Source organism: Triturus cristatus, unplaced genomic scaffold (assembly GCF_964204655.1).
Source record: "Triturus cristatus unplaced genomic scaffold, aTriCri1.1 SCAFFOLD_680, whole genome shotgun sequence".
NCBI classification, from domain to species: domain Eukaryota; kingdom Metazoa; phylum Chordata; class Amphibia; order Caudata; family Salamandridae; genus Triturus; species Triturus cristatus.
Window position 1 is genome coordinate 520 of NW_028187280.1, and position 24,642 is coordinate 25,161.

Below are 24,642 nucleotides of genomic sequence, written 5' to 3' on the forward strand. Positions count from 1 at the left end.
CCAGCCTCCTGGCACCAGTTTTACTGATACTTGTGACATTTGTAGGTGTTAGGCTTCAAGGGCATGAAGTCGCACCTTCTGCCCAGGGTCATGGAGCTCCACGCAGGGTAAGATTTCAGGGACCACCCCAGGCTTGAGCTGTGAAAATAAAACACTTCACATACTCAGGAAAGTGTATTTAGCTACTTTACAGTATCAGAATAAGGCCTGCAAGGCCTTGGGCCTACTTCCAGCATCCTGGCACCAGTTTTACTGATACTTGTGACATTTGTAGGTGTTAGGCTTCAAGGGGATGAAGTCGCACCTTCTACCCAGGGTCATGGAGCTCCGCGCAGGGTAAGATTTCAGGCTTCACCCCAGGCTGGAGGAGTGAAAATAAAACCCTTCACACACTCAGGAAAGTGTATTTAACTCCTTTACAGTATCAGAATAAGGCCTGCAAGGCCTTGGGCCTACTTCCAGCCTCCTGGCACCAGTTTTACTGATACGTGTGACATTTGCAGGTGTTAGGCTTCAAGGGGATGAAGTCGCACCTTCTACCCAGGGTTATGGAACTCCGCGCAGGGTGAGATTTCAGGGTTCACCCCTGGATGGAAGTGTGAGAATAAAACACTTCACATACTCAGGAACGTGTATTTAGCTGCTTTACAGCATCAGAATAAGGCCTGCAAGGCCTTGGGCCTACTTCCGGCCTCCTGGCACCAGTTTTACTGATACTTGTGACATTTGCAGGTGTTAGGCTTCAAGGGGATGAAGTCGCACCTTCTACCCAGGGTCATGGAGCTCCGCGCAGGGTAAGATTTCAAGCTTCACCCCAGGCTGGAGGAGTGAAAATAAAACCCTTCACACACTCAGGAAAGTGTATTTAACTCCTTTACAGTATCAGAATAAGGCCTGCAAGGCCTTGGGCCTACTTCCAGCCTCCTGGCACCAGTTTTACTGATACTTGTGACATTTGCAGGTGTTAGGCTTCAAGGGGATGAAGTCGCACCTTCTACCCAGGGTTATGGAACTCCGCGCAGGGTGAGATTTCAGGGTTCACCCCTGGATGGAAGTGTGAGAATAAAACACTTCACATACTCAGGAAAGTGTATTTAGCTGCTTTACAGTATCAGAATAAGGCCTGCACGGCCTTGGGCCTACTTCCAGCCTCCTGGCACCAGTTTTACTGATACTTGTGACATTTGCAGGTCTTAGGCTTCAAGGGGATGAAGTCGCACCTTCTACCCAGGGTCATGGAGCTCCGCGCAGGGTAAGATTTCAGGCTTCACCCCAGGCTGGAGGAGTGAAAATAAAACACTTCACACACTCAGGAAAGTGTATTTAACTCCTTTACAGTATCAGAATAAGGCCTGCAAGGCCTTGGGCCTACTTCCAGCCTCCTGGCACCAGTTTTACTGATACTTGTGACATTTGCAGGTGTTAGGCTTCAAGGGGATGAAGTCGCACCTTCTACCCAGGGTCATGGAGCTCCGCGCAGGGTAAGATTTCAGGCTTCACCCCTGGCTGGAGGACTGAAAATAAAACACTTCACACACTCAGGAAAGTGTATTTAACTCATTTACAGTATCAGAATAAGGCCTGCAAGGCCTTGGGCCTACTTCCAGCCTCCTGGCACCAGTTTTACTGAAAGTTGTGACATTTGCAGGTGTTAGGCTTCAAGGGGATGAAGTCGCACCTTCTACCCAGGGTTATGGAACTCCGTGCAGGGTGAGATTTCAGGGTTCACCCCTGGATGGAAGTGTGAGAATAAAACACTTCACATACTCAGGAAAGTGTATTTAGCTGCTTTACAGTATCAGAATAAGGCCTGCAAGGCCTTGGGCCTACTTCCAGCCTCCTGGCACCAGTTTTACTGATACTTGTGACATTTGCAGGTCTTAGGCTTCAAGGGGATGAAGTCGCACCTTCTACCCAGGGTCATGGAGCTCCGCGCAGGGTAAGATTTCAGGCTTCACCCCAGGCTGGAGGAGTGAAAATAAAACACTTCACACACTCAGGAAAGTGTATTTAACTCCTTTACAGTATCAGAATAAGGCCTGCAAGGCCTTGGGCCTACTTCCAGCCTCCTGGCACCAGTTTTACTGATACTTGTGACATTTGCAGGTGTTAGGCATCAAGGGGATGAAGTCGCACCTTCTACCCAGGGTCATGGAGCTCCGCGCAGGGTAAGATTTCAGGCTTCACCCCAGGCTGGAGGAGTGAAAATAAAACACTTCACACACTCAGGAAAGTGTATTTAACTCCTTTACAGTATCAGAATAAGGCCTGCAAGGCCTTGGGCCTACTTCCAGCCTCCTGGCACCAGTTTTACTGATACTTGTGACATTTGCAGGTGTTCGGCTTCAAGGGGATGAAGTCGCACCTTCTACCCAGGGTCATGGAGCTCCGCGCAGGGTAAGATTTCAGGCTTCACCCCTGGCTGCAGGTGTGAAAATAAAACACTTCACATACTCAGGAAAGTGTATTTAGCTCCTTTACAGTATCAGAATAGGGCCTGCAAGGCCTTGGGCCTACTTCCAGCCTCCTGGAACCAGTTTTACTGATACTTGTGACATTTGCAGGTGTTAGGCTTCAAGGGGATGAAGCCGCACCTTCTACCCAGGTTTATGGAGCTCCGCGCAGGGTAAGATTTCAGGGTTCACCCCTGGCTGGAGGTGTGAAAATAAAACACTTCTCATACTCAGGAAAGTGTATTTAACTCCTTTACAGTATCAGAACAAGGCCTGCAAGGCCTTGGGCCTACTTCCAGCCTCCTGGCACCAGTTTTACTGATACTTGTGACATTTGCAGGTGTTAGGCTTCAAGGGGATGAAGTTGCACCTTCTACCCAGGGTTATGGAACTCCGCGCAGGGTGAGATTTCAGGGTTCACCCCTGGATGGAAGTGTGAGAATAAAACACTTCACATACTCAGGAAAGTATATTTAGCTGCTTTACAGTATCAGAATAAGGCCTGCAAGGCCTTGGGCCTACTTCCAGCCTCTTGGCACCAGTTTTACTGATACTTGTGACATTTGCAGGTGTTAGGCTTCAAGGGGATGAAGTCGCACCTTCTACCCAGGGTTATGGAGCTCCGCGCAGGGTGAGATTTCAGGGTTCACCCCTGGATGGAAGTGTGAACATAAAACACTTCACATACTCAGGAAAGTGTATTTAGCTGCTTTACAGTATCAGAATAAGGCCTGCAAGGCCTTGGGCCTACTTCCAGCCTCCTGGCACCAGTTTTACTGATACTTGTGACATTTGCAGGTGTTCGGCTTCAAGGGGATGAAGTCGCACCTTCTACCCAGGGTCATGGAGCTCCGCGCAGGGTAAGATTTCAGGCTTCACCCCTGGCTGCAGGTGTGAAAATAAAACACTTCACATACTCAGGAAAGTGTATTTAGCTCCTTTACAGTATCAGAATAGGGCCTGCAAGGCCTTGGGCCTACTTCCAGCCTCCTGGAACCAGTTTTACTGATACTTGTGACATTTGCAGGTGTTAGGCTTCAAGGGGATGAAGCCGCACCTTCTACCCAGGTTTATGGAGCTCCGCGCAGGGTAAGATTTCAGGGTTCACCCCTGGCTGGAGGTGTGAAAATAAAACACTTCTCATACTCAGGAAAGTGTATTTAACTCCTTTACAGTATCAGAACAAGGCCTGCAAGGCCTTGGGCCTACTTCCAGCCTCCTGGCACCAGTTTTACTGATACTTGTGACATTTGCAGGTGTTAGGCTTCAAGGGGATGAAGTTGCACCTTCTACCCAGGGTTATGGAACTCCGCGCAGGGTGAGATTTCAGGGTTCACCCCTGGATGGAAGTGTGAGAATAAAACACTTCACATACTCAGGAAAGTGTATTTAGCTGCTTTACAGTATCAGAATAAGGCCTGCAAGGCCTTGGGCCTACTTCCAGCCTCTTGGCACCAGTTTTACTGATACTTGTGACATTTGCAGGTGTTAGGCTTCAAGGGGATGAAGTCGCACCTTCTACCCAGGGTTATGGAGCTCCGCGCAGGGTGAGATTTCAGGGTTCACCCCTGGATGGAAGTGTGAACATAAAACACTTCACATACTCAGGAAAGTGTATTTAGCTGCTTTACAGTATCAGAATAAGGCCTGCAAGGCCTTGGGCCTACTTCCAGCCTCCTGGCACCAGTTTTACTGATACTTGTGACATTTGCAGGTGTTAGGCATCAAGGGGATGAAGTCGCACCTTCTACCCAGGGTCATGGAGCTCCGCGCAGGGTAAGATTTCAGGCTTCACCCCAGGCTGGAGGGGTGAAAATAAAACACTTCACACACTCAGGAAAGTGTATTTAACTCCTTTACAGTATCAGAATAAGGCCTGCAAGGCCTTGGGCCTACTTCCAGCCTCCTGGCACCAGTTTTACTGATACTTGTGACATTTGCAGGTGTTAGGCTTCAAGGGGATGAAGTCGCACCTTCTACCCAGGGTTATGGAACTCCGCGCAGGGTGAGATTTCAGGGTTCACCCCTGGATGGAAGTGTGAACATAAAACACTTCACATACTCAGGAAAGTGTATTTAGCTGCTTTACAGTATCAGAATAAGGCCTGCAAGGCCTTGGGCCTACTTCCAGCCTCCTGGCACCAGTTTTACTGATACTTGTGACATTTGCAGGTGTTAGGCTTCAAGGGGATGAAGTCGCACCTTCTACCCAGGGTTATGGAACTCCGCGCAGGGTGAGATTTCAGGGTTCACCCCTGGATGGAAGTGTGAACATAAAACACTTCACATACTCAGGAAAGTGTATTTAGCTGCTTTACAGTATCAGAATAAGGCCTGCAAGGCCTTGGGCCTACTTCCAGCCTCCTGGCACCAGTTTTACTGATACTTGTGACATTTGCAGGTGTTAGGCTTCAAGGGGATGAAGTCGCACCTTCTACCCAGGGTTATGGAACTCCGCGCAGGGTGAGATTTCAGGGTTCACCCCTGGATGGAAGTGTGAACATAAAACACTTCAAATACTCAGGAAAGTGTATTTAGCTACTTTACAGTATCAGAATAAGGCCTGCAAGGCCTTGGGCCTACTTCCAGCCTCCTGGCACCAGTTTTACTGATACTTGTGACATTTGTAGGTGTTAGGCTTCAAGGGCATGAAGTCGCACCTTCTACCCAGGGTCATGGAGCTCCGCGCAGGGTAAGATTTCAGGGTTCACCCCAGGCTGGAGGAGTGAAAATAAAACACTTCACACACTCAGGAAAGTGTATTTAACTCCTTTACAGTATCAGAATAAGGCCTGCAAGGCCTTGGGCCTACTTCCAGCCTCCTGGCACCAGTTTTACTGATACTTGTGACATTTGTAGGTGTTAGGCTTCAAGGGCATGAAGTCGCACCTTCTGCCCAGGGTCATGGAGCTCCACGCAGGGTAAGATTTCAGGGACCACCCCAGGCTTGAGCTGTGAAAATAAAACACTTCACATACTCAGGAAAGTGTATTTAGCTACTTTACAGTATCAGAATAAGGCCTGCAAGGCCTTGGGCCTACTTCCAGCATCCTGGCACCAGTTTTACTGATACTTGTGACATTTGTAGGTGTTAGGCTTCAAGGGGATGAAGTCGCACCTTCTACCCAGGGTCATGGAGCTCCGCGCAGGGTAAGATTTCAGGCTTCACCCCAGGCTGGAGGAGTGAAAATAAAACCCTTCACACACTCAGGAAAGTGTATTTAACTCCTTTACAGTATCAGAATAAGGCCTGCAAGGCCTTGGGCCTACTTCCAGCCTCCTGGCACCAGTTTTACTGATACTTGTGACATTTGCAGGTGTTAGGCTTCAAGGGGATGAAGTCGCACCTTCTACCCAGGGTTATGGAACTCCGCGCAGGGTGAGATTTCAGGGTTCACCCCTGGATGGAAGTGTGAGAATAAAACACTTCACATACTCAGGAACGTGTATTTAGCTGCTTTACAGCATCAGAATAAGGCCTGCAAGGCCTTGGGCCTACTTCCAGCCTCCTGGCACCAGTTTTACTGATACTTGTGACATTTGCAGGTGTTAGGCTTCAAGGGGATGAAGTCGCACCTTCTACCCAGGGTCATGGAGCTCCGCGCAGGGTAAGATTTCAAGCTTCACCCCAGGCTGGAGGAGTGAAAATAAAACCCTTCACACACTCAGGAAAGTGTATTTAACTCCTTTACAGTATCAGAATAAGGCCTGCAAGGCCTTGGGCCTACTTCCAGCCTCCTGGCACCAGTTTTACTGATACTTGTGACATTTGCAGGTGTTAGGCTTCAAGGGGATGAAGTCGCACCTTCTACCCAGGGTTATGGAACTCCGCGCAGGGTGAGATTTCAGGGTTCACCCCTGGATGGAAGTGTGAGAATAAAACACTTCACATACTCAGGAAAGTGTATTTAGCTGCTTTACAGTATCAGAATAAGGCCTGCACGGCCTTGGGCCTACTTCCAGCCTCCTGGCACCAGTTTTACTGATACTTGTGACATTTGCAGGTCTTAGGCTTCAAGGGGATGAAGTCGCACCTTCTACCCAGGGTCATGGAGCTCCGCGCAGGGTAAGATTTCAGGCTTCACCCCAGGCTGGAGGAGTGAAAATAAAACACTTCACACACTCAGGAAAGTGTATTTAACTCCTTTACAGTATCAGAATAAGGCCTGCAAGGCCTTGGGCCTACTTCCAGCCTCCTGGCACCAGTTTTACTGATACTTGTGACATTTGCAGGTGTTAGGCTTCAAGGGGATGAAGTCGCACCTTCTACCCAGGGTCATGGAGCTCCGCGCAGGGTAAGATTTCAGGCTTCACCCCTGGCTGGAGGACTGAAAATAAAACACTTCACACACTCAGGAAAGTGTATTTAACTCATTTACAGTATCAGAATAAGGCCTGCAAGGCCTTGGGCCTACTTCCAGCCTCCTGGCACCAGTTTTACTGAAAGTTGTGACATTTGCAGGTGTTAGGCTTCAAGGGGATGAAGTCGCACCTTCTACCCAGGGTTATGGAACTCCGCGCAGGGTGAGATTTCAGGGTTCACCCCTGGATGGAAGTGTGAGAATAAAACACTTCACATACTCAGGAAAGTGTATTTAGCTGCTTTACAGTATCAGAATAAGGCCTGCAAGGCCTTGGGCCTACTTCCAGCCTCCTGGCACCAGTTTTACTGATACTTGTGACATTTGCAGGTCTTAGGCTTCAAGGGGATGAAGTCGCACCTTCTACCCAGGGTCATGGAGCTCCGCGCAGGGTAAGATTTCAGGCTTCACCCCAGGCTGGAGGAGTGAAAATAAAACACTTCACACACTCAGGAAAGTGTATTTAACTCCTTTACAGTATCAGAATAAGGCCTGCAAGGCCTTGGGCCTACTCCCAGCCTCCTGGCACCAGTTTTACTGATACTTGTGACATTTGCAGGTGTTAGGCTTCAAGGGGATGAAGTCGCACCTTCTACCCAGCATTATGGAACTCCGCGCAGGGTGAGATTTCAGGGTTCACCCCTGGATGGAAGTGTGAGAATAAAACACTTCACATACTCAGGAAAGTGTATTTAGCTGCTTTACAGTATCAGAATAAGGCCTGCAAGGCCTTGGGCCTACTTCCAGCCTCCTGGCACCAGTTTTACTGATACTTGTGACATTTGCAGGTGTTAGGCTTCAAGGGGATGAAGTCGCACCTTCTACCCAGGGTTATGGAACTCCGCGCAGGGTGAGATTTCAGGGTTCACCCCTGGATGGAAGTGTGAGAATAAAACACTTCACATACTCAGGAAAGTGTATTTAACTCCTTTACAGTATCAGAACAAGGCCTGCCAGGCCATGGGTGTGTTTCCAGCCTCCAGGCACCAGTTTTACTGATACTTGTGACACTTGGAGGTGTCAAGCTTCAAGGGAACAAAGTCAAACCTTCTACCCAGGGTTATGGAGCTCCGCGCAGGATACGATTTCAGGTTTCACCCCTGGCTGCAGGTGTGAAAACAAAACACTTCACATACTCAGTAAAGTGTATTTAACCCCTTTACAGTATCAGAAAAAGGCCTGCAAGGCCTTGGGCCTACTTCCAGCCTCCTGGCACCAGTTGTACTGATACTTGTGACATTTGCAGGTGTTAGGCTTCAAGGGGACGAAGTCGCACCTTCTACCCAGGGTTATGGAGCTCCGCCCAGGGTAAGATTTCAGGTTTCACCCCTGGCTGCAGGTGTGAAAACAAAACACTTCACATACTCAGGAAAGTGTATTTAGCTCCTTTACAGTATCAGAATAAGGCCTGCAAGGCCTTGGGCCTACTTCCAGCCTCCTGGCACCAGTTTTACTGATACTTGTGACATTTGTAGGTGTTAGGCTTCAAGGGGATGAAGTCGCACCTTCTACCCAGGGTTATGGAACTCCGCGCAGGGTGAGATTTCAGGGTTCATCCCAGGCTTGAGCTGTGAAAATAAAACACTTCACACACTCAGGAAAGTGTATTTAACTCCTTTACAGTATCACAATAAGGCCTGCAAGGCCTTGGGCCTACTTCCGGCCTCCTGGCACCAGTTTTACTGATACTTGTGACATTTGCAGGTGTTAGGCTTCAAGGGGATGAAGTCGCACCTTCTACCCAGGGTTATGGAGCTCCGCGCAGGGTGAGATTTCAGGGTTCACCCCTGGATGGAAGTGTGAACATAAAACACTTCACATACTCAGGAAAGTGTATTTAGCTGCTTTACAGTATCAGAATAAGGCCTGCAAGGCCTTGGGCCTACTTCCAGCCTCCTGGCACCAGTTTTACTGATACTTGTGACATTTGCAGGTGTTCGGCTTCAAGGGGATGAAGTCGCACCTTCTACCCAGGGTCATGGAGCTCCGCGCAGGGTAAGATTTCAGGCTTCACCCCTGGCTGCAGGTGTGAAAATAAAACACTTCACATACTCAGGAAAGTGTATTTAGCTCCTTTACAGTATCAGAATAGGGCCTGCAAGGCCTTGGGCCTACTTCCAGCCTCCTGGAACCAGTTTTACTGATACTTGTGACATTTGCAGGTGTTAGGCTTCAAGGGGATGAAGCCGCACCTTCTACCCAGGTTTATGGAGCTCCGCGCAGGGTAAGATTTCAGGGTTCACCCCTGGCTGGAGGTGTGAAAATAAAACACTTCTCATACTCAGGAAAGTGTATTTAACTCCTTTACAGTATCAGAACAAGGCCTGCAAGGCCTTGGGCCTACTTCCAGCCTCCTGGCACCAGTTTTACTGATACTTGTGACATTTGCAGGTGTTAGGCTTCAAGGGGATGAAGTTGCACCTTCTACCCAGGGTTATGGAACTCCGCGCAGGGTGAGATTTCAGGGTTCACCCCTGGATGGAAGTGTGAGAATAAAACACTTCACATACTCAGGAAAGTGTATTTAGCTGCTTTACAGTATCAGAATAAGGCCTGCAAGGCCTTGGGCCTACTTCCAGCCTCTTGGCACCAGTTTTACTGATACTTGTGACATTTGCAGGTGTTAGGCTTCAAGGGGATGAAGTCGCACCTTCTACCCAGGGTTATGGAGCTCCGCGCAGGGTGAGATTTCAGGGTTCACCCCTGGATGGAAGTGTGAACATAAAACACTTCACATACTCAGGAAAGTGTATTTAGCTGCTTTACAGTATCAGAATAAGGCCTGCAAGGCCTTGGGCCTACTTCCAGCCTCCTGGCACCAGTTTTACTGATACTTGTGACATTTGCAGGTGTTAGGCATCAAGGGGATGAAGTCGCACCTTCTACCCAGGGTCATGGAGCTCCGCGCAGGGTAAGATTTCAGGCTTCACCCCAGGCTGGAGGGGTGAAAATAAAACACTTCACACACTCAGGAAAGTGTATTTAACTCCTTTACAGTATCAGAATAAGGCCTGCAAGGCCTTGGGCCTACTTCCAGCCTCCTGGCACCAGTTTTACTGATACTTGTGACATTTGCAGGTGTTAGGCTTCAAGGGGATGAAGTCGCACCTTCTACCCAGGGTTATGGAACTCCGCGCAGGGTGAGATTTCAGGGTTCACCCCTGGATGGAAGTGTGAACATAAAACACTTCACATACTCAGGAAAGTGTATTTAGCTGCTTTACAGTATCAGAATAAGGCCTGCAAGGCCTTGGGCCTACTTCCAGCCTCCTGGCACCAGTTTTACTGATACTTGTGACATTTGCAGGTGTTAGGCTTCAAGGGGATGAAGTCGCACCTTCTACCCAGGGTTATGGAACTCCGCGCAGGGTGAGATTTCAGGGTTCACCCCTGGATGGAAGTGTGAACATAAAACACTTCAAATACTCAGGAAAGTGTATTTAGCTACTTTACAGTATCAGAATAAGGCCTGCAAGGCCTTGGGCCTACTTCCAGCCTCCTGGCACCAGTTTTACTGATACTTGTGACATTTGTAGGTGTTAGGCTTCAAGGGGATGAAGTCGCACCTTCTACCCAGGGTTATGGAACTCCGCGCAGGGTGAGATTTCAGGGTTCATCCCAGGCTTGAGCTGTGAAAATAAAACACTTCACACACTCAGGAAAGTGTATTTAACTCCTTTACAGTATCACAATAAGGCCTGCAAGGCCTTGGGCCTACTTCCGGCCTCCTGGCACCAGTTTTACTGATACTTGTGACATTTGCAGGTGTTAGGCTTCAAGGGGATGAAGTCGCACCTTCTACCCAGGGTTATGGAGCTCCGCGCAGGGTGAGATTTCAGGGTTCACCCCTGGATGGAAGTGTGAACATAAAACACTTCACATACTCAGGAAAGTGTATTTAGCTGCTTTACAGTATCAGAATAAGGCCTGCAAGGCCTTGGGCCTACTTCCAGCCTCCTGGCACCAGTTTTACTGATACTTGTGACATTTGCAGGTGTTCGGCTTCAAGGGGATGAAGTCGCACCTTCTACCCAGGGTCATGGAGCTCCGCCCAGGGTAAGATTTCAGGTTTCACCCCTGGCTGCAGGTGTGAAAACAAAACACTTCACATACTCAGGAAAGTGTATTTAGCTCCTTTACAGTATCAGAATAAGGCCTGCAAGGCCTTGGGCCTACTTCCAGCCTCCTGGCACCAGTTTTACTGATACTTGTGACATTTGTAGGTGTTAGGCTTCAAGGGGATGAAGTCGCACCTTCTACCCAGGGTTATGGAACTCCGCGCAGGGTGAGATTTCAGGGTTCATCCCAGGCTTGAGCTGTGAAAATAAAACACTTCACACACTCAGGAAAGTGTATTTAACTCCTTTACAGTATCACAATAAGGCCTGCAAGGCCTTGGGCCTACTTCCGGCCTCCTGGCACCAGTTTTACTGATACTTGTGACATTTGCAGGTGTTAGGCTTCAAGGGGATGAAGTCGCACCTTCTACCCAGGGTTATGGAGCTCCGCGCAGGGTGAGATTTCAGGGTTCACCCCTGGATGGAAGTGTGAACATAAAACACTTCACATACTCAGGAAAGTGTATTTAGCTGCTTTACAGTATCAGAATAAGGCCTGCAAGGCCTTGGGCCTACTTCCAGCCTCCTGGCACCAGTTTTACTGATACTTGTGACATTTGCAGGTGTTCGGCTTCAAGGGGATGAAGTCGCACCTTCTACCCAGGGTCATGGAGCTCCGCGCAGGGTAAGATTTCAGGCTTCACCCCTGGCTGCAGGTGTGAAAATAAAACACTTCACATACTCAGGAAAGTGTATTTAGCTCCTTTACAGTATCAGAATAGGGCCTGCAAGGCCTTGGGCCTACTTCCAGCCTCCTGGAACCAGTTTTACTGATACTTGTGACATTTGCAGGTGTTAGGCTTCAAGGGGATGAAGCCGCACCTTCTACCCAGGTTTATGGAGCTCCGCGCAGGGTAAGATTTCAGGGTTCACCCCTGGCTGGAGGTGTGAAAATAAAACACTTCTCATACTCAGGAAAGTGTATTTAACTCCTTTACAGTATCAGAACAAGGCCTGCAAGGCCTTGGGCCTACTTCCAGCCTCCTGGCACCAGTTTTACTGATACTTGTGACATTTGCAGGTGTTAGGCTTCAAGGGGATGAAGTTGCACCTTCTACCCAGGGTTATGGAACTCCGCGCAGGGTGAGATTTCAGGGTTCACCCCTGGATGGAAGTGTGAGAATAAAACACTTCACATACTCAGGAAAGTGTATTTAGCTGCTTTACAGTATCAGAATAAGGCCTGCAAGGCCTTGGGCCTACTTCCAGCCTCTTGGCACCAGTTTTACTGATACTTGTGACATTTGCAGGTGTTAGGCTTCAAGGGGATGAAGTCGCACCTTCTACCCAGGGTTATGGAGCTCCGCGCAGGGTGAGATTTCAGGGTTCACCCCTGGATGGAAGTGTGAACATAAAACACTTCACATACTCAGGAAAGTGTATTTAGCTGCTTTACAGTATCAGAATAAGGCCTGCAAGGCCTTGGGCCTACTTCCAGCCTCCTGGCACCAGTTTTACTGATACTTGTGACATTTGCAGGTGTTAGGCATCAAGGGGATGAAGTCGCACCTTCTACCCAGGGTCATGGAGCTCCGCGCAGGGTAAGATTTCAGGCTTCACCCCAGGCTGGAGGGGTGAAAATAAAACACTTCACACACTCAGGAAAGTGTATTTAACTCCTTTACAGTATCAGAATAAGGCCTGCAAGGCCTTGGGCCTACTTCCAGCCTCCTGGCACCAGTTTTACTGATACTTGTGACATTTGCAGGTGTTAGGCTTCAAGGGGATGAAGTCGCACCTTCTACCCAGGGTTATGGAACTCCGCGCAGGGTGAGATTTCAGGGTTCACCCCTGGATGGAAGTGTGAACATAAAACACTTCACATACTCAGGAAAGTGTATTTAGCTGCTTTACAGTATCAGAATAAGGCCTGCAAGGCCTTGGGCCTACTTCCAGCCTCCTGGCACCAGTTTTACTGATACTTGTGACATTTGCAGGTGTTAGGCTTCAAGGGGATGAAGTCGCACCTTCTACCCAGGGTTATGGAACTCCGCGCAGGGTGAGATTTCAGGGTTCACCCCTGGATGGAAGTGTGAACATAAAACACTTCAAATACTCAGGAAAGTGTATTTAGCTACTTTACAGTATCAGAATAAGGCCTGCAAGGCCTTGGGCCTACTTCCAGCCTCCTGGCACCAGTTTTACTGATACTTGTGACATTTGTAGGTGTTAGGCTTCAAGGGCATGAAGTCGCACCTTCTACCCAGGGTCATGGAGCTCCGCGCAGGGTAAGATTTCAGGGTTCACCCCAGGCTGGAGGAGTGAAAATAAAACACTTCACACACTCAGGAAAGTGTATTTAACTCCTTTACAGTATCAGAATAAGGCCTGCAAGGCCTTGGGCCTACTTCCAGCCTCCTGGCACCAGTTTTACTGATACTTGTGACATTTGTAGGTGTTAGGCTTCAAGGGCATGAAGTCGCACCTTCTGCCCAGGGTCATGGAGCTCCACGCAGGGTAAGATTTCAGGGACCACCCCAGGCTTGAGCTGTGAAAATAAAACACTTCACATACTCAGGAAAGTGTATTTAGCTACTTTACAGTATCAGAATAAGGCCTGCAAGGCCTTGGGCCTACTTCCAGCATCCTGGCACCAGTTTTACTGATACTTGTGACATTTGTAGGTGTTAGGCTTCAAGGGGATGAAGTCGCACCTTCTACCCAGGGTCATGGAGCTCCGCGCAGGGTAAGATTTCAGGCTTCACCCCAGGCTGGAGGAGTGAAAATAAAACCCTTCACACACTCAGGAAAGTGTATTTAACTCCTTTACAGTATCAGAATAAGGCCTGCAAGGCCTTGGGCCTACTTCCAGCCTCCTGGCACCAGTTTTACTGATACGTGTGACATTTGCAGGTGTTAGGCTTCAAGGGGATGAAGTCGCACCTTCTACCCAGGGTTATGGAACTCCGCGCAGGGTGAGATTTCAGGGTTCACCCCTGGATGGAAGTGTGAGAATAAAACACTTCACATACTCAGGAACGTGTATTTAGCTGCTTTACAGCATCAGAATAAGGCCTGCAAGGCCTTGGGCCTACTTCCGGCCTCCTGGCACCAGTTTTACTGATACTTGTGACATTTGCAGGTGTTAGGCTTCAAGGGGATGAAGTCGCACCTTCTACCCAGGGTCATGGAGCTCCGCGCAGGGTAAGATTTCAAGCTTCACCCCAGGCTGGAGGAGTGAAAATAAAACCCTTCACACACTCAGGAAAGTGTATTTAACTCCTTTACAGTATCAGAATAAGGCCTGCAAGGCCTTGGGCCTACTTCCAGCCTCCTGGCACCAGTTTTACTGATACTTGTGACATTTGCAGGTGTTAGGCTTCAAGGGGATGAAGTCGCACCTTCTACCCAGGGTTATGGAACTCCGCGCAGGGTGAGATTTCAGGGTTCACCCCTGGATGGAAGTGTGAGAATAAAACACTTCACATACTCAGGAAAGTGTATTTAGCTGCTTTACAGTATCAGAATAAGGCCTGCACGGCCTTGGGCCTACTTCCAGCCTCCTGGCACCAGTTTTACTGATACTTGTGACATTTGCAGGTCTTAGGCTTCAAGGGGATGAAGTCGCACCTTCTACCCAGGGTCATGGAGCTCCGCGCAGGGTAAGATTTCAGGCTTCACCCCAGGCTGGAGGAGTGAAAATAAAACACTTCACACACTCAGGAAAGTGTATTTAACTCCTTTACAGTATCAGAATAAGGCCTGCAAGGCCTTGGGCCTACTTCCAGCCTCCTGGCACCAGTTTTACTGATACTTGTGACATTTGCAGGTGTTAGGCTTCAAGGGGATGAAGTCGCACCTTCTACCCAGGGTCATGGAGCTCCGCGCAGGGTAAGATTTCAGGCTTCACCCCTGGCTGGAGGACTGAAAATAAAACACTTCACACACTCAGGAAAGTGTATTTAACTCATTTACAGTATCAGAATAAGGCCTGCAAGGCCTTGGGCCTACTTCCAGCCTCCTGGCACCAGTTTTACTGAAAGTTGTGACATTTGCAGGTGTTAGGCTTCAAGGGGATGAAGTCGCACCTTCTACCCAGGGTTATGGAACTCCGTGCAGGGTGAGATTTCAGGGTTCACCCCTGGATGGAAGTGTGAGAATAAAACACTTCACATACTCAGGAAAGTGTATTTAGCTGCTTTACAGTATCAGAATAAGGCCTGCAAGGCCTTGGGCCTACTTCCAGCCTCCTGGCACCAGTTTTACTGATACTTGTGACATTTGCAGGTCTTAGGCTTCAAGGGGATGAAGTCGCACCTTCTACCCAGGGTCATGGAGCTCCGCGCAGGGTAAGATTTCAGGCTTCACCCCAGGCTGGAGGAGTGAAAATAAAACACTTCACACACTCAGGAAAGTGTATTTAACTCCTTTACAGTATCAGAATAAGGCCTGCAAGGCCTTGGGCCTACTTCCAGCCTCCTGGCACCAGTTTTACTGATACTTGTGACATTTGCAGGTGTTAGGCTTCAAGGGGATGAAGTCGCACCTTCTACCCAGGGTCATGGAGCTCCGCGCAGGGTAAGATTTCAGGCTTCACCCCTGGCTGGAGGACTGAAAATAAAACACTTCACACACTCAGGAAAGTGTATTTAACTCATTTACAGTATCAGAATAAGGCCTGCAAGGCCTTGGGCCTACTTCCAGCCTCCTGGCACCAGTTTTACTGAAAGTTGTGACATTTGCAGGTGTTAGGCTTCAAGGGGATGAAGTCGCACCTTCTACCCAGGGTTATGGAACTCCGTGCAGGGTGAGATTTCAGGGTTCACCCCTGGATGGAAGTGTGAGAATAAAACACTTCACATACTCAGGAAAGTGTATTTAGCTGCTTTACAGTATCAGAATAAGGCCTGCAAGGCCTTGGGCCTACTTCCAGCCTCCTGGCACCAGTTTTACTGATACTTGTGACATTTGCAGGTCTTAGGCTTCAAGGGGATGAAGTCGCACCTTCTACCCAGGGTCATGGAGCTCCGCGCAGGGTAAGATTTCAGGCTTCACCCCTGGCTGGAGGTGTGAAAATAAAACACTTCTCATACTCAGGAAAGTGAATTTAACTCCTTTACAGTATCAGAACAAGGCCTGCAAGGCCTTGGGCCTACTTCCAGCCTCCTGGCACCAGTTTTACTGATACTTGTGACATTTGCAGGTGTTAGGCTTCAAAGGGATGAAGTTGCACCTTCTACCCAGGGTTATGGAACTCCGCGCAGGGTGAGATTTCAGGGTTCACCCCTGAATGGAAGTGTGAGAATAAAACACTTCACATACTCAGGAAAGTATATTTAGCTGCTTTACAGTATCAGAATAAGGCCTGCAAGGCCTTGGGCCTACTTCCAGCCTCTTGGCACCAGTTTTACTGATACTTGTGACATTTGCAGGTGTTAGGCTTCAAGGGGATGAAGTCGCACCTTCTACCCAGGGTTATGGAGCTCCGCGCAGGGTGAGATTTCAGGGTTCACCCCTGGATGGAAGTGTGAACATAAAACACTTCACATACTCAGGAAAGTGTATTTAGCTGCTTTACAGTATCAGAATAAGGCCTGCAAGGCCTTGGGCCTACTTCCAGCCTCCTGGCACCAGTTTTACTGATACTTGTGACATTTGCAGGTGTTCGGCTTCAAGGGGATGAAGTCGCACCTTCTACCCAGGGTCATGGAGCTCCGCGCAGGGTAAGATTTCAGGCTTCACCCCTGGCTGCAGGTGTGAAAATAAAACACTTCACATACTCAGGAAAGTGTATTTAGCTCCTTTACAGTATCAGAATAGGGCCTGCAAGGCCTTGGGCCTACTTCCAGCCTCCTGGAACCAGTTTTACTGATACTTGTGACATTTGCAGGTGTTAGGCTTCAAGGGGATGAAGCCGCACCTTCTACCCAGGTTTATGGAGCTCCGCGCAGGGTAAGATTTCAGGGTTCACCCCTGGCTGGAGGTGTGAAAATAAAACACTTCTCATACTCAGGAAAGTGTATTTAACTCCTTTACAGTATCAGAACAAGGCCTGCAAGGCCTTGGGCCTACTTCCAGCCTCCTGGCACCAGTTTTACTGATACTTGTGACATTTGCAGGTGTTAGGCTTCAAGGGGATGAAGTTGCACCTTCTACCCAGGGTTATGGAACTCCGCGCAGGGTGAGATTTCAGGGTTCACCCCTGGATGGAAGTGTGAGAATAAAACACTTCACATACTCAGGAAAGTGTATTTAGCTGCTTTACAGTATCAGAATAAGGCCTGCAAGGCCTTGGGCCTACTTCCAGCCTCTTGGCACCAGTTTTACTGATACTTGTGACATTTGCAGGTGTTAGGCTTCAAGGGGATGAAGTCGCACCTTCTACCCAGGGTTATGGAGCTCCGCGCAGGGTGAGATTTCAGGGTTCACCCCTGGATGGAAGTGTGAACATAAAACACTTCACATACTCAGGAAAGTGTATTTAGCTGCTTTGCAGTATCAGAATAAGGCCTGCAAGGCCTTGGGCCTACTTCCAGCCTCCTGGCACCAGTTTTACTGATACTTGTGACATTTGCAGGTGTTAGGCATCAAGGGGATGAAGTCGCACCTTCTACCCAGGGTCATGGAGCTCCGCGCAGGGTAAGATTTCAGGCTTCACCCCAGGCTGGAGGGGTGAAAATAAAACACTTCACACACTCAGGAAAGTGTATTTAACTCCTTTACAGTATCAGAATAAGGCCTGCAAGGCCTTGGGCCTACTTCCAGCCTCCTGGCACCAGTTTTACTGATACTTGTGACATTTGCAGGTGTTAGGCTTCAAGGGGATGAAGTCGCACCTTCTACCCAGGGTTATGGAACTCCGCGCAGGGTGAGATTTCAGGGTTCACCCCTGGATGGAAGTGTGAACATAAAACACTTCACATACTCAGGAAAGTGTATTTAGCTGCTTTACAGTATCAGAATAAGGCCTGCAAGGCCTTGGGCCTACTTCCAGCCTCCTGGCACCAGTTTTACTGATACTTGTGACATTTGCAGGTGTTAGGCTTCAAGGGGATGAAGTCGCACCTTCTACCCAGGGTTATGGAACTCCGCGCAGGGTGAGATTTCAGGGTTCACCCCTGGATGGAAGTGTGAACATAAAACACTTCAAATACTCAGGAAAGTGTATTTAGCTACTTTACAGTATCAGAATAAGGCCTGCAAGGCCTTGGGCCTACTTCCAGCCTCCTGGCACCAGTTTTACTGATACTTGTGACATTTGTAGGTGTTAGGCTTCAAGGGCATGAAGTCGCACCTTCTACCCAGGGTCATGGAGCTCCGCGCAGGGTAAGATTTCAGGGTTCACCCCAGGCTGGAGGAGTGAAAATAAAACACTTCACACACTCAGGAAAGTGTATTTAACTCCTTTACAGTATCAGAATAAGGCCTGCAAGGCCTTGGGCCTACTTCCAGCCTCCTGGCACCAGTTTTACTGATACTTGTGACATTTGTAGGTGTTAGGCTTCAAGGGCATGAAGTCGCACCTTCTGCCCAGGGTCATGGAGCTCCACGCAGGGTAAGATTTCAGGGACCACCCCAGGCTTGAGCTGTGAAAATAAAACACTTCACATACTCAGGAAAGTGTATTTAGCTACTTTACAGTATCAGAATAAGGCCTGCAAGGCCTTGGGCCTACTTCCAGCATCCTGGCACCAGTTTTACTGATACTTGTGACATTTGTAGGTGTTAGGCTTCAAGGGGATGAAGTCGCACCTTCTACCCAGGGTCATGGAGCTCCGCGCAGGGTAAGATTTCAGGCTTCACCCCAGGCTGGAGGAGTGAAAATAAAACCCTTCACACACTCAGGAAAGTGTATTTAACTCCTTTACAGTATCAGAATAAGGCCTGCAAGGCCTTGGGCCTACTTCCAGCCTCCTGGCACCAGTTTTACTGATACTTGTGACATTTGCAGGTGTTAGGCTTCAAGGGGATGAAGTCGCACCTTCTACCCAGGGTTATGGAACTCCGCGCAGGGTGAGATTTCAGGGTTCACCCCTGGATGGAAGTGTGAGAATAAAACACTTCACATACTCAGGAACGTGTATTTAGCTGCTTTACAGCATCAGAATAAGGCCTGCAAGGCCTTGGGCCTACTTCCAGCCTCCTGGCACCAGTTTTACTGATACTTGTGACATTTGCAGGTGTTAGGCTTCAAGGGGATGAAGTCGCACCTTCTACCCAGGGTCATGGAGCTCCGCGCAGGGTAAGATTTCAAGCTTCACCCCAGGCTGGAGGAGTGAAAATAAAACCCTTCACACACTCAGGAAAGTGTATTTAACTCCTTTACAGTATCAGAATAAGGCCTGCAAGGCCTTGGGCCTACTTCCAGCCTCCTGGCACCAGTTTTACTGATACTTGTGACATTTGCAGGTGTTAGGCTTCAAGGGGATGAAGTCGCACCTTCTACCCAGGGTTATGGAACTCCGCGCAGGGTGAGATTTCAGGGTTCACCCCTGGATGGAAGTGTGAGAATAAAACACTTCACATACTCAGGAAAGTGTATTTAGCTGCTTTACAGTATCAGAATAAGGCCTGCACGGCCTTGGGCCTACTTCCAGCCTCCTGGCACCAGTTTTACTGATACTTGTGACATTTGCAGGTCTTAGGCTTCAAGGGGATGAAGTCGCACCTTCTACCCAGGGTCATGGAGCTCCGCGCAGGGTAAGATTTCAGGCTTCACCCCAGGCTGGAGGAGTGAAAATAAAACACTTCACACACTCAGGAAAGTGTATTTAACTCCTTTACAGTATCAGAATAAGGCCTGCAAGGCCTTGGGCCTACTTCCAGCCTCCTGGCACCAGTTTTACTGATACTTGTGACATTTGCAGGTGTTAGGCTTCAAGGGGATGAAGTCGCACCTTCTACCCAGGGTCATGGAGCTCCGCGCAGGGTAAGATTTCAGGCTTCACCCCTGGCTGGAGGACTGAAAATAAAACACTTCACACACTCAGGAAAGTGTATTTAACTCATTTACAGTATCAGAATAAGGCCTGCAAGGCCTTGGGCCTACTTCCAGCCTCCTGGCACCAGTTTTACTGAAAGTTGTGACATTTGCAGGTGTTAGGCTTCAAGGGGATGAAGTCGCACCTTCTACCCAGGGTTATGGAACTCCGCGCAGGGTGAGATTTCAGGGTTCACCCCTGGATGGAAGTGTGAGAATAAAACACTTCACATACTCAGGAAAGTGTATTTAGCTGCTTTACAGTATCAGAATAAGGCCTGCAAGGCCTTGGGCCTACTTCCAGCCTCCTGGCACCAGTTTTACTGATACTTGTGACATTTGCAGGTCTTAGGCTTCAAGGGGATGAAGTCGCACCTTCTACCCAGGGTCATGGAGCTCCGCGCAGGGTAAGATTTCAGGCTTCACCCCAGGCTGGAGGAGTGAAAATAAAACACTTCACACACTCAGGAAAGTGTATTTAACTCCTTTACAGTATCAGAATAAGGCCTGCAAGGCCTTGGGCCTACTTCCAGCCTCCTGGCACCAGTTTTACTGATACTTGTGACATTTGCAGGTGTTAGGCTTCAAGGGGATGAAGTCGCACCTTCTACCCAGGGTTATGGAACTCCGCGCAGGGTGAGATTTCAGGGTTCACCCCTGGATGGAAGTGTGAGAATAAAACACTTCACATACTCAGGAAAGTGTATTTAACTCCTTTACAGTATCAGAACAAGGCCTGCCAGGCCATGGGTGTGTTTCCAGCCTCCAGGCACCAGTTTTACTGATACTTGTGACACTTGGAGGTGTCAAGCTTCAAGGGAACAAAGTCAAACCTTCTACCCAGGGTTATGGAGCTCCGCGCAGGATACGATTTCAGGTTTCACCCCTGGCTGCAGGTGTGAAAACAAAACACTTCACATACTCAGTAAAGTGTATTTAACCCCTTTACAGTATCAGAAAAAGGCCTGCAAGGCCTTGGGCCTACTTCCAGCCTCCTGGCACCAGTTGTACTGATACTTGTGACATTTGCAGGTGTTAGGCTTCAAGGGGACGAAGTCGCACCTTCTACCCAGGGTTATGGAGCTCCGCCCAGGGTAAGATTTCAGGTTTCACCCCTGGCTGCAGGTGTGAAAACAAAACACTTCACATACTCAGGAAAGTGTATTTAGCTCCTTTACAGTATCAGAATAAGGCCTGCAAGGCCTTGGGCCTACTTCCAGCCTCCTGGCACCAGTTTTACTGATACTTGTGACATTTGTAGGTGTTAGGCTTCAAGGGGATGAAGTCGCACCTTCTACCCAGGGTTATGGAACTCCGCGCAGGGTGAGATTTCAGGGTTCACCCCTGGCTGGAGGTGTGACTATGTGGATTGTTTTGTTTTCACACCTCCAGCCAGGGGTGAACCCTGAAATCTCACCCTGCGCGGAGCTCCATAACCCTGGGTAGAAGGTGCGACTTCATCCCCTTTAAGCTGTAAACCTCCAAATGTCACACATTTTACTAAAACATGTACCTGGAAGCTAGGGATGGGCCGGAGATCCTGAAGGCTAAGATATGATACTGTGAATGGTGTTCATGTACGTTCTGGACTATGGGAAGTGTTTTGTTTCCTTCCCCTACCTCCATCCAAATTAGCAGCAGGCCTCGATCAGGCTACAGGGCGCAGAATATGATTTCTGGTCTCAGGTCTCCCTCGTGACATACCATTGGATTCAGGAGTGGTCCCCACTCCAGCGATAGGGCTGAGTAGAACAGTGGTAGTCACAGGCCTCACTCTGTACTGTACTATTCAGTTCCGCAGTGGGCCTCCCCCGGTCATAGGCTCAGCGTCTGACATACAGTAACTCACTCTGTCTACAGATGTCACCTCAGACGTACACCTAGCTCCAGCTGTAAAAATCAGCTCAGCAGAGTGCCTCCATGCCGGTACTGGGGTCACCATTTCAGGTGCATTCACACCCTCTGCTCTCACTTGGGGTGTCTTTAAACATGTAGGCCTAACTCGGCCGCCTTCCTTCATTGTGTCACTGTGTATTTATTGTATTGAGTCTGGCTCGGCGCTCGGCAGTGAATGCCCTCTGCCTGCATGTGAAGCTGCCAGCACACGGCCGCCTGGTGATGCGTGCGAGGCTGGAGCCAGGGCCGTGCCCCGCTGCTTGTAAGCCCCGAGCCGAGGGTGCCACAGCCGAGGGTGCAGGCGCGCGGGGAGGGCCCCCTGGCCCCCGGGCCGGGGGCTCCCTGGCATTGTTTCCACCCCGCGCTCGGCCGGCGGAGCCCTGTGTTACTTTGGCCCGTTCCAGAACGCGCTCCCCGCGGCCCCCGCAGCCCCACTGTGACGCCACAGGGCCCGCTCCCTGCAGGAGCCCCCTCCCTCCCGCGGGCCGCCGCTCCCGGCCGCAGGAGTCGAGAGTGGACCGGGGAAAAGGGGCCCGGAGCCCGGGATTTCAGGCATGGAGGCGCCCGCCGTCGGGGGAGCGCCGAGTCTCCCCGCGGATCACAAGCCAGGGACGAGGGGTGGATCCGAAACGGGGGCAGGCGCGGGAGAGGGCCGAAGCTGGGCTCCTGGTCATGTATGCGTGGAAGCGCGTGTTTAACTGATTGTGTTTTAAAACGTGGATAATCCGAAGGTAGGAAACACAAAAGTCAGCTGGGAGCAGAGAGCCGAGTGTGCCTCGCACAGCCCTGTCTGCTCGGGACCAATCAGAGGCCGGCTCCTCCCTGTATATAATCACGGGGCTCGGGTCTGGGAGGGACATTTCTTTTCAGTGACAGCGCCCGCGCCGAGACTCGCATTACAATGGCCGAAACCGCTCCAGCCGCCGCGGCGCCTCCCGCTGAGGTCGCCCCCAAGAAAAAGCAGCAGAAGAAGACAGCGGGGGCCTCGAAGGCCAAGAAGCCTTCCGGCCCCAGCGTGGCCGATCTGATCCTGAAGGTGGTGACCGCCTCTGCCGAGAGGAAGGGAGTCTCCCTGTCGGCCATGAAGAAGGGGCTGGTCGCCGAGGGCTACGATGTGGACAAGAACAAGAGCCGGGTCAAGGCCTCCGTCAAGAGCCTGGTCAGCAAAGGCGCCCTGGCCCAGCTGAAGGGCACCGGGGCCTCCGGATCCTTCAAGGTGAACAAGAAGCAGCTGGAGGGCAAGAAGGCGGCCAAGAAGGCGGCCGCCAAGACCAAGAAACCAGCGGCCAAGAAAGCTGCCCCAGCCGCCAAGAAGCCCAAAAAGGCTCCCGCGGGGGTCAAGAAGAGCCCGAAGAAGGTCAAGAAGCCAGCGGCAGCAAAGAGCCCCAAGAAGCCCAAGGCTGCCCCCGCCAAGAAGGCTGCCAAGAGCCCAGCGAAAGCCAAGGCGGCGAAGCCCAAAGTGGCCAAGAAAAGCCCTGCCAAGGTAGTCAAACCCAAGGCAGCCAAGCCCAAAGCAGCCAAGCCCAAGAAGGCAGCGCCCAAGAAGAAGTAAGGGCTTGCACCGAGACACTGCAAACACAACGGCTCTTTTAAGAGCCATCCACCCGGTCCAGAAGAGAGCTTGTTCGTCCCCACCCTTGCACCCCGCGTGCACACTTCTCTATGATAATAAACGGCACAGTAAATCCATAGCGCGCCTTTCCGCACGCGAGTGCCGTGTGTGATCTTGGTCATATGAAAGGCTCTTTTGGTGTTGCGTGGATTGGAATCTTTATAACAAAGAAAGAAGGGGGTCTGGGAGTTATTAGACCTCAGTTCATAATAAATGTGAGATAACGTGTGCCTTGGTGCTTTCACTGTAACCGGGCAGACTCGAAGTGGTGTCTGCATAAAGCAGACGATTGTGAAAGTGAAATCGAGCGCAGTTAACGGCGGCGTGTTCCAGGGTGACCAAGGGCGGTACACTTATAACATCCTGGGCTGCTCGCCCATGTCGCGTCGCGTCTTGGGCCTCATCCCTTTTTCCGAGAATATGTGTCCGAAGAAAATCAGTTCTGTTCTCCCTAGCTCGCACTTCTCTCCATTTAGTGTTAGTCCAGCCTGCTTTAGTTGTTTGCACACTTGCCTTAAGGCGCTGTCATGTTCTCCGTCCGATTTCCCAAACACTACGATGTCGTCACTGTAATTGAAACTGTTGTGTACTGGTCGTATCACCTGTCTTATTGTCTCCTGAAATATTTCGGCCGCTGACGAGATACCAAAACTGAGCCGTTTGTATCTGAATAGTCCTAGGTGTGTGGAGAATGTTGTTATGTACCTCGACTGTGGGTCCAGCTCTAGTTGGTGATACCCTTTGCATAGATCTAGCTTTGAGAATCGGCACGCCCCTGTCAGCCTGCTGATCATGTCGTTCAGATGAGGTCCTGGATGACGTTCCCTCGATATTGCAGTGTTCGGTATTCTCATGTCCACACAGATCCTTATTTTGGAAGTATTTTTCTTCGGGACTGCCACAATCGGTGATACCCACGGTGTTGGCCCGTCTGCAGGCTCAATTATGTCTTGCTGCAGTAGGTTGTTTATTTCTTCCTCCACTTGCGGTTGTAGGTGAATCGGCACTCTCCTGTGATGCTGTGCCACTGGTCTCACCGCCTCATTTATGTGTAGGGTGACCTGTTTGTCTTTTAGCTTCCCCAGTCCCTGCAGTATTTCTTGATATTCTTGCAGTATGTTTTCTTTTTCTGTCATGTGGTACGTCATCGCCAACAGCCCCATGACTTGTGCCGTCACGTTACTCAGCAGGCAGGGCGCTGGGATGTCCCCTTTCAGCACATGTATTTCTTCCTGTAGCGTCACGTCCTGATATGTTAGCGTCTCAGTGAACTTGCCCATGT

The 24,642-nt window shown here is 49.9% G+C and overlaps 1 protein-coding gene across 1 annotated transcript; it reads left to right on the forward strand.

Moving 5' to 3' along the window:
* The first annotated feature begins 22,419 nt into the window (after window positions 1-22,419).
* LOC146771992 (histone H1.3-like) lies at window positions 22,420-23,347 on the forward strand. The gene has a single exon (XM_085640227.1). The coding sequence runs from the start codon at window positions 22,650-22,652 to the stop codon at window positions 23,298-23,300; it is 651 nt and encodes a 216-aa protein (XP_085496353.1). The 5' UTR covers window positions 22,420-22,649; the 3' UTR covers window positions 23,301-23,347.
* The last annotated feature ends 1,295 nt before the right edge of the window (window positions 23,348-24,642 follow it).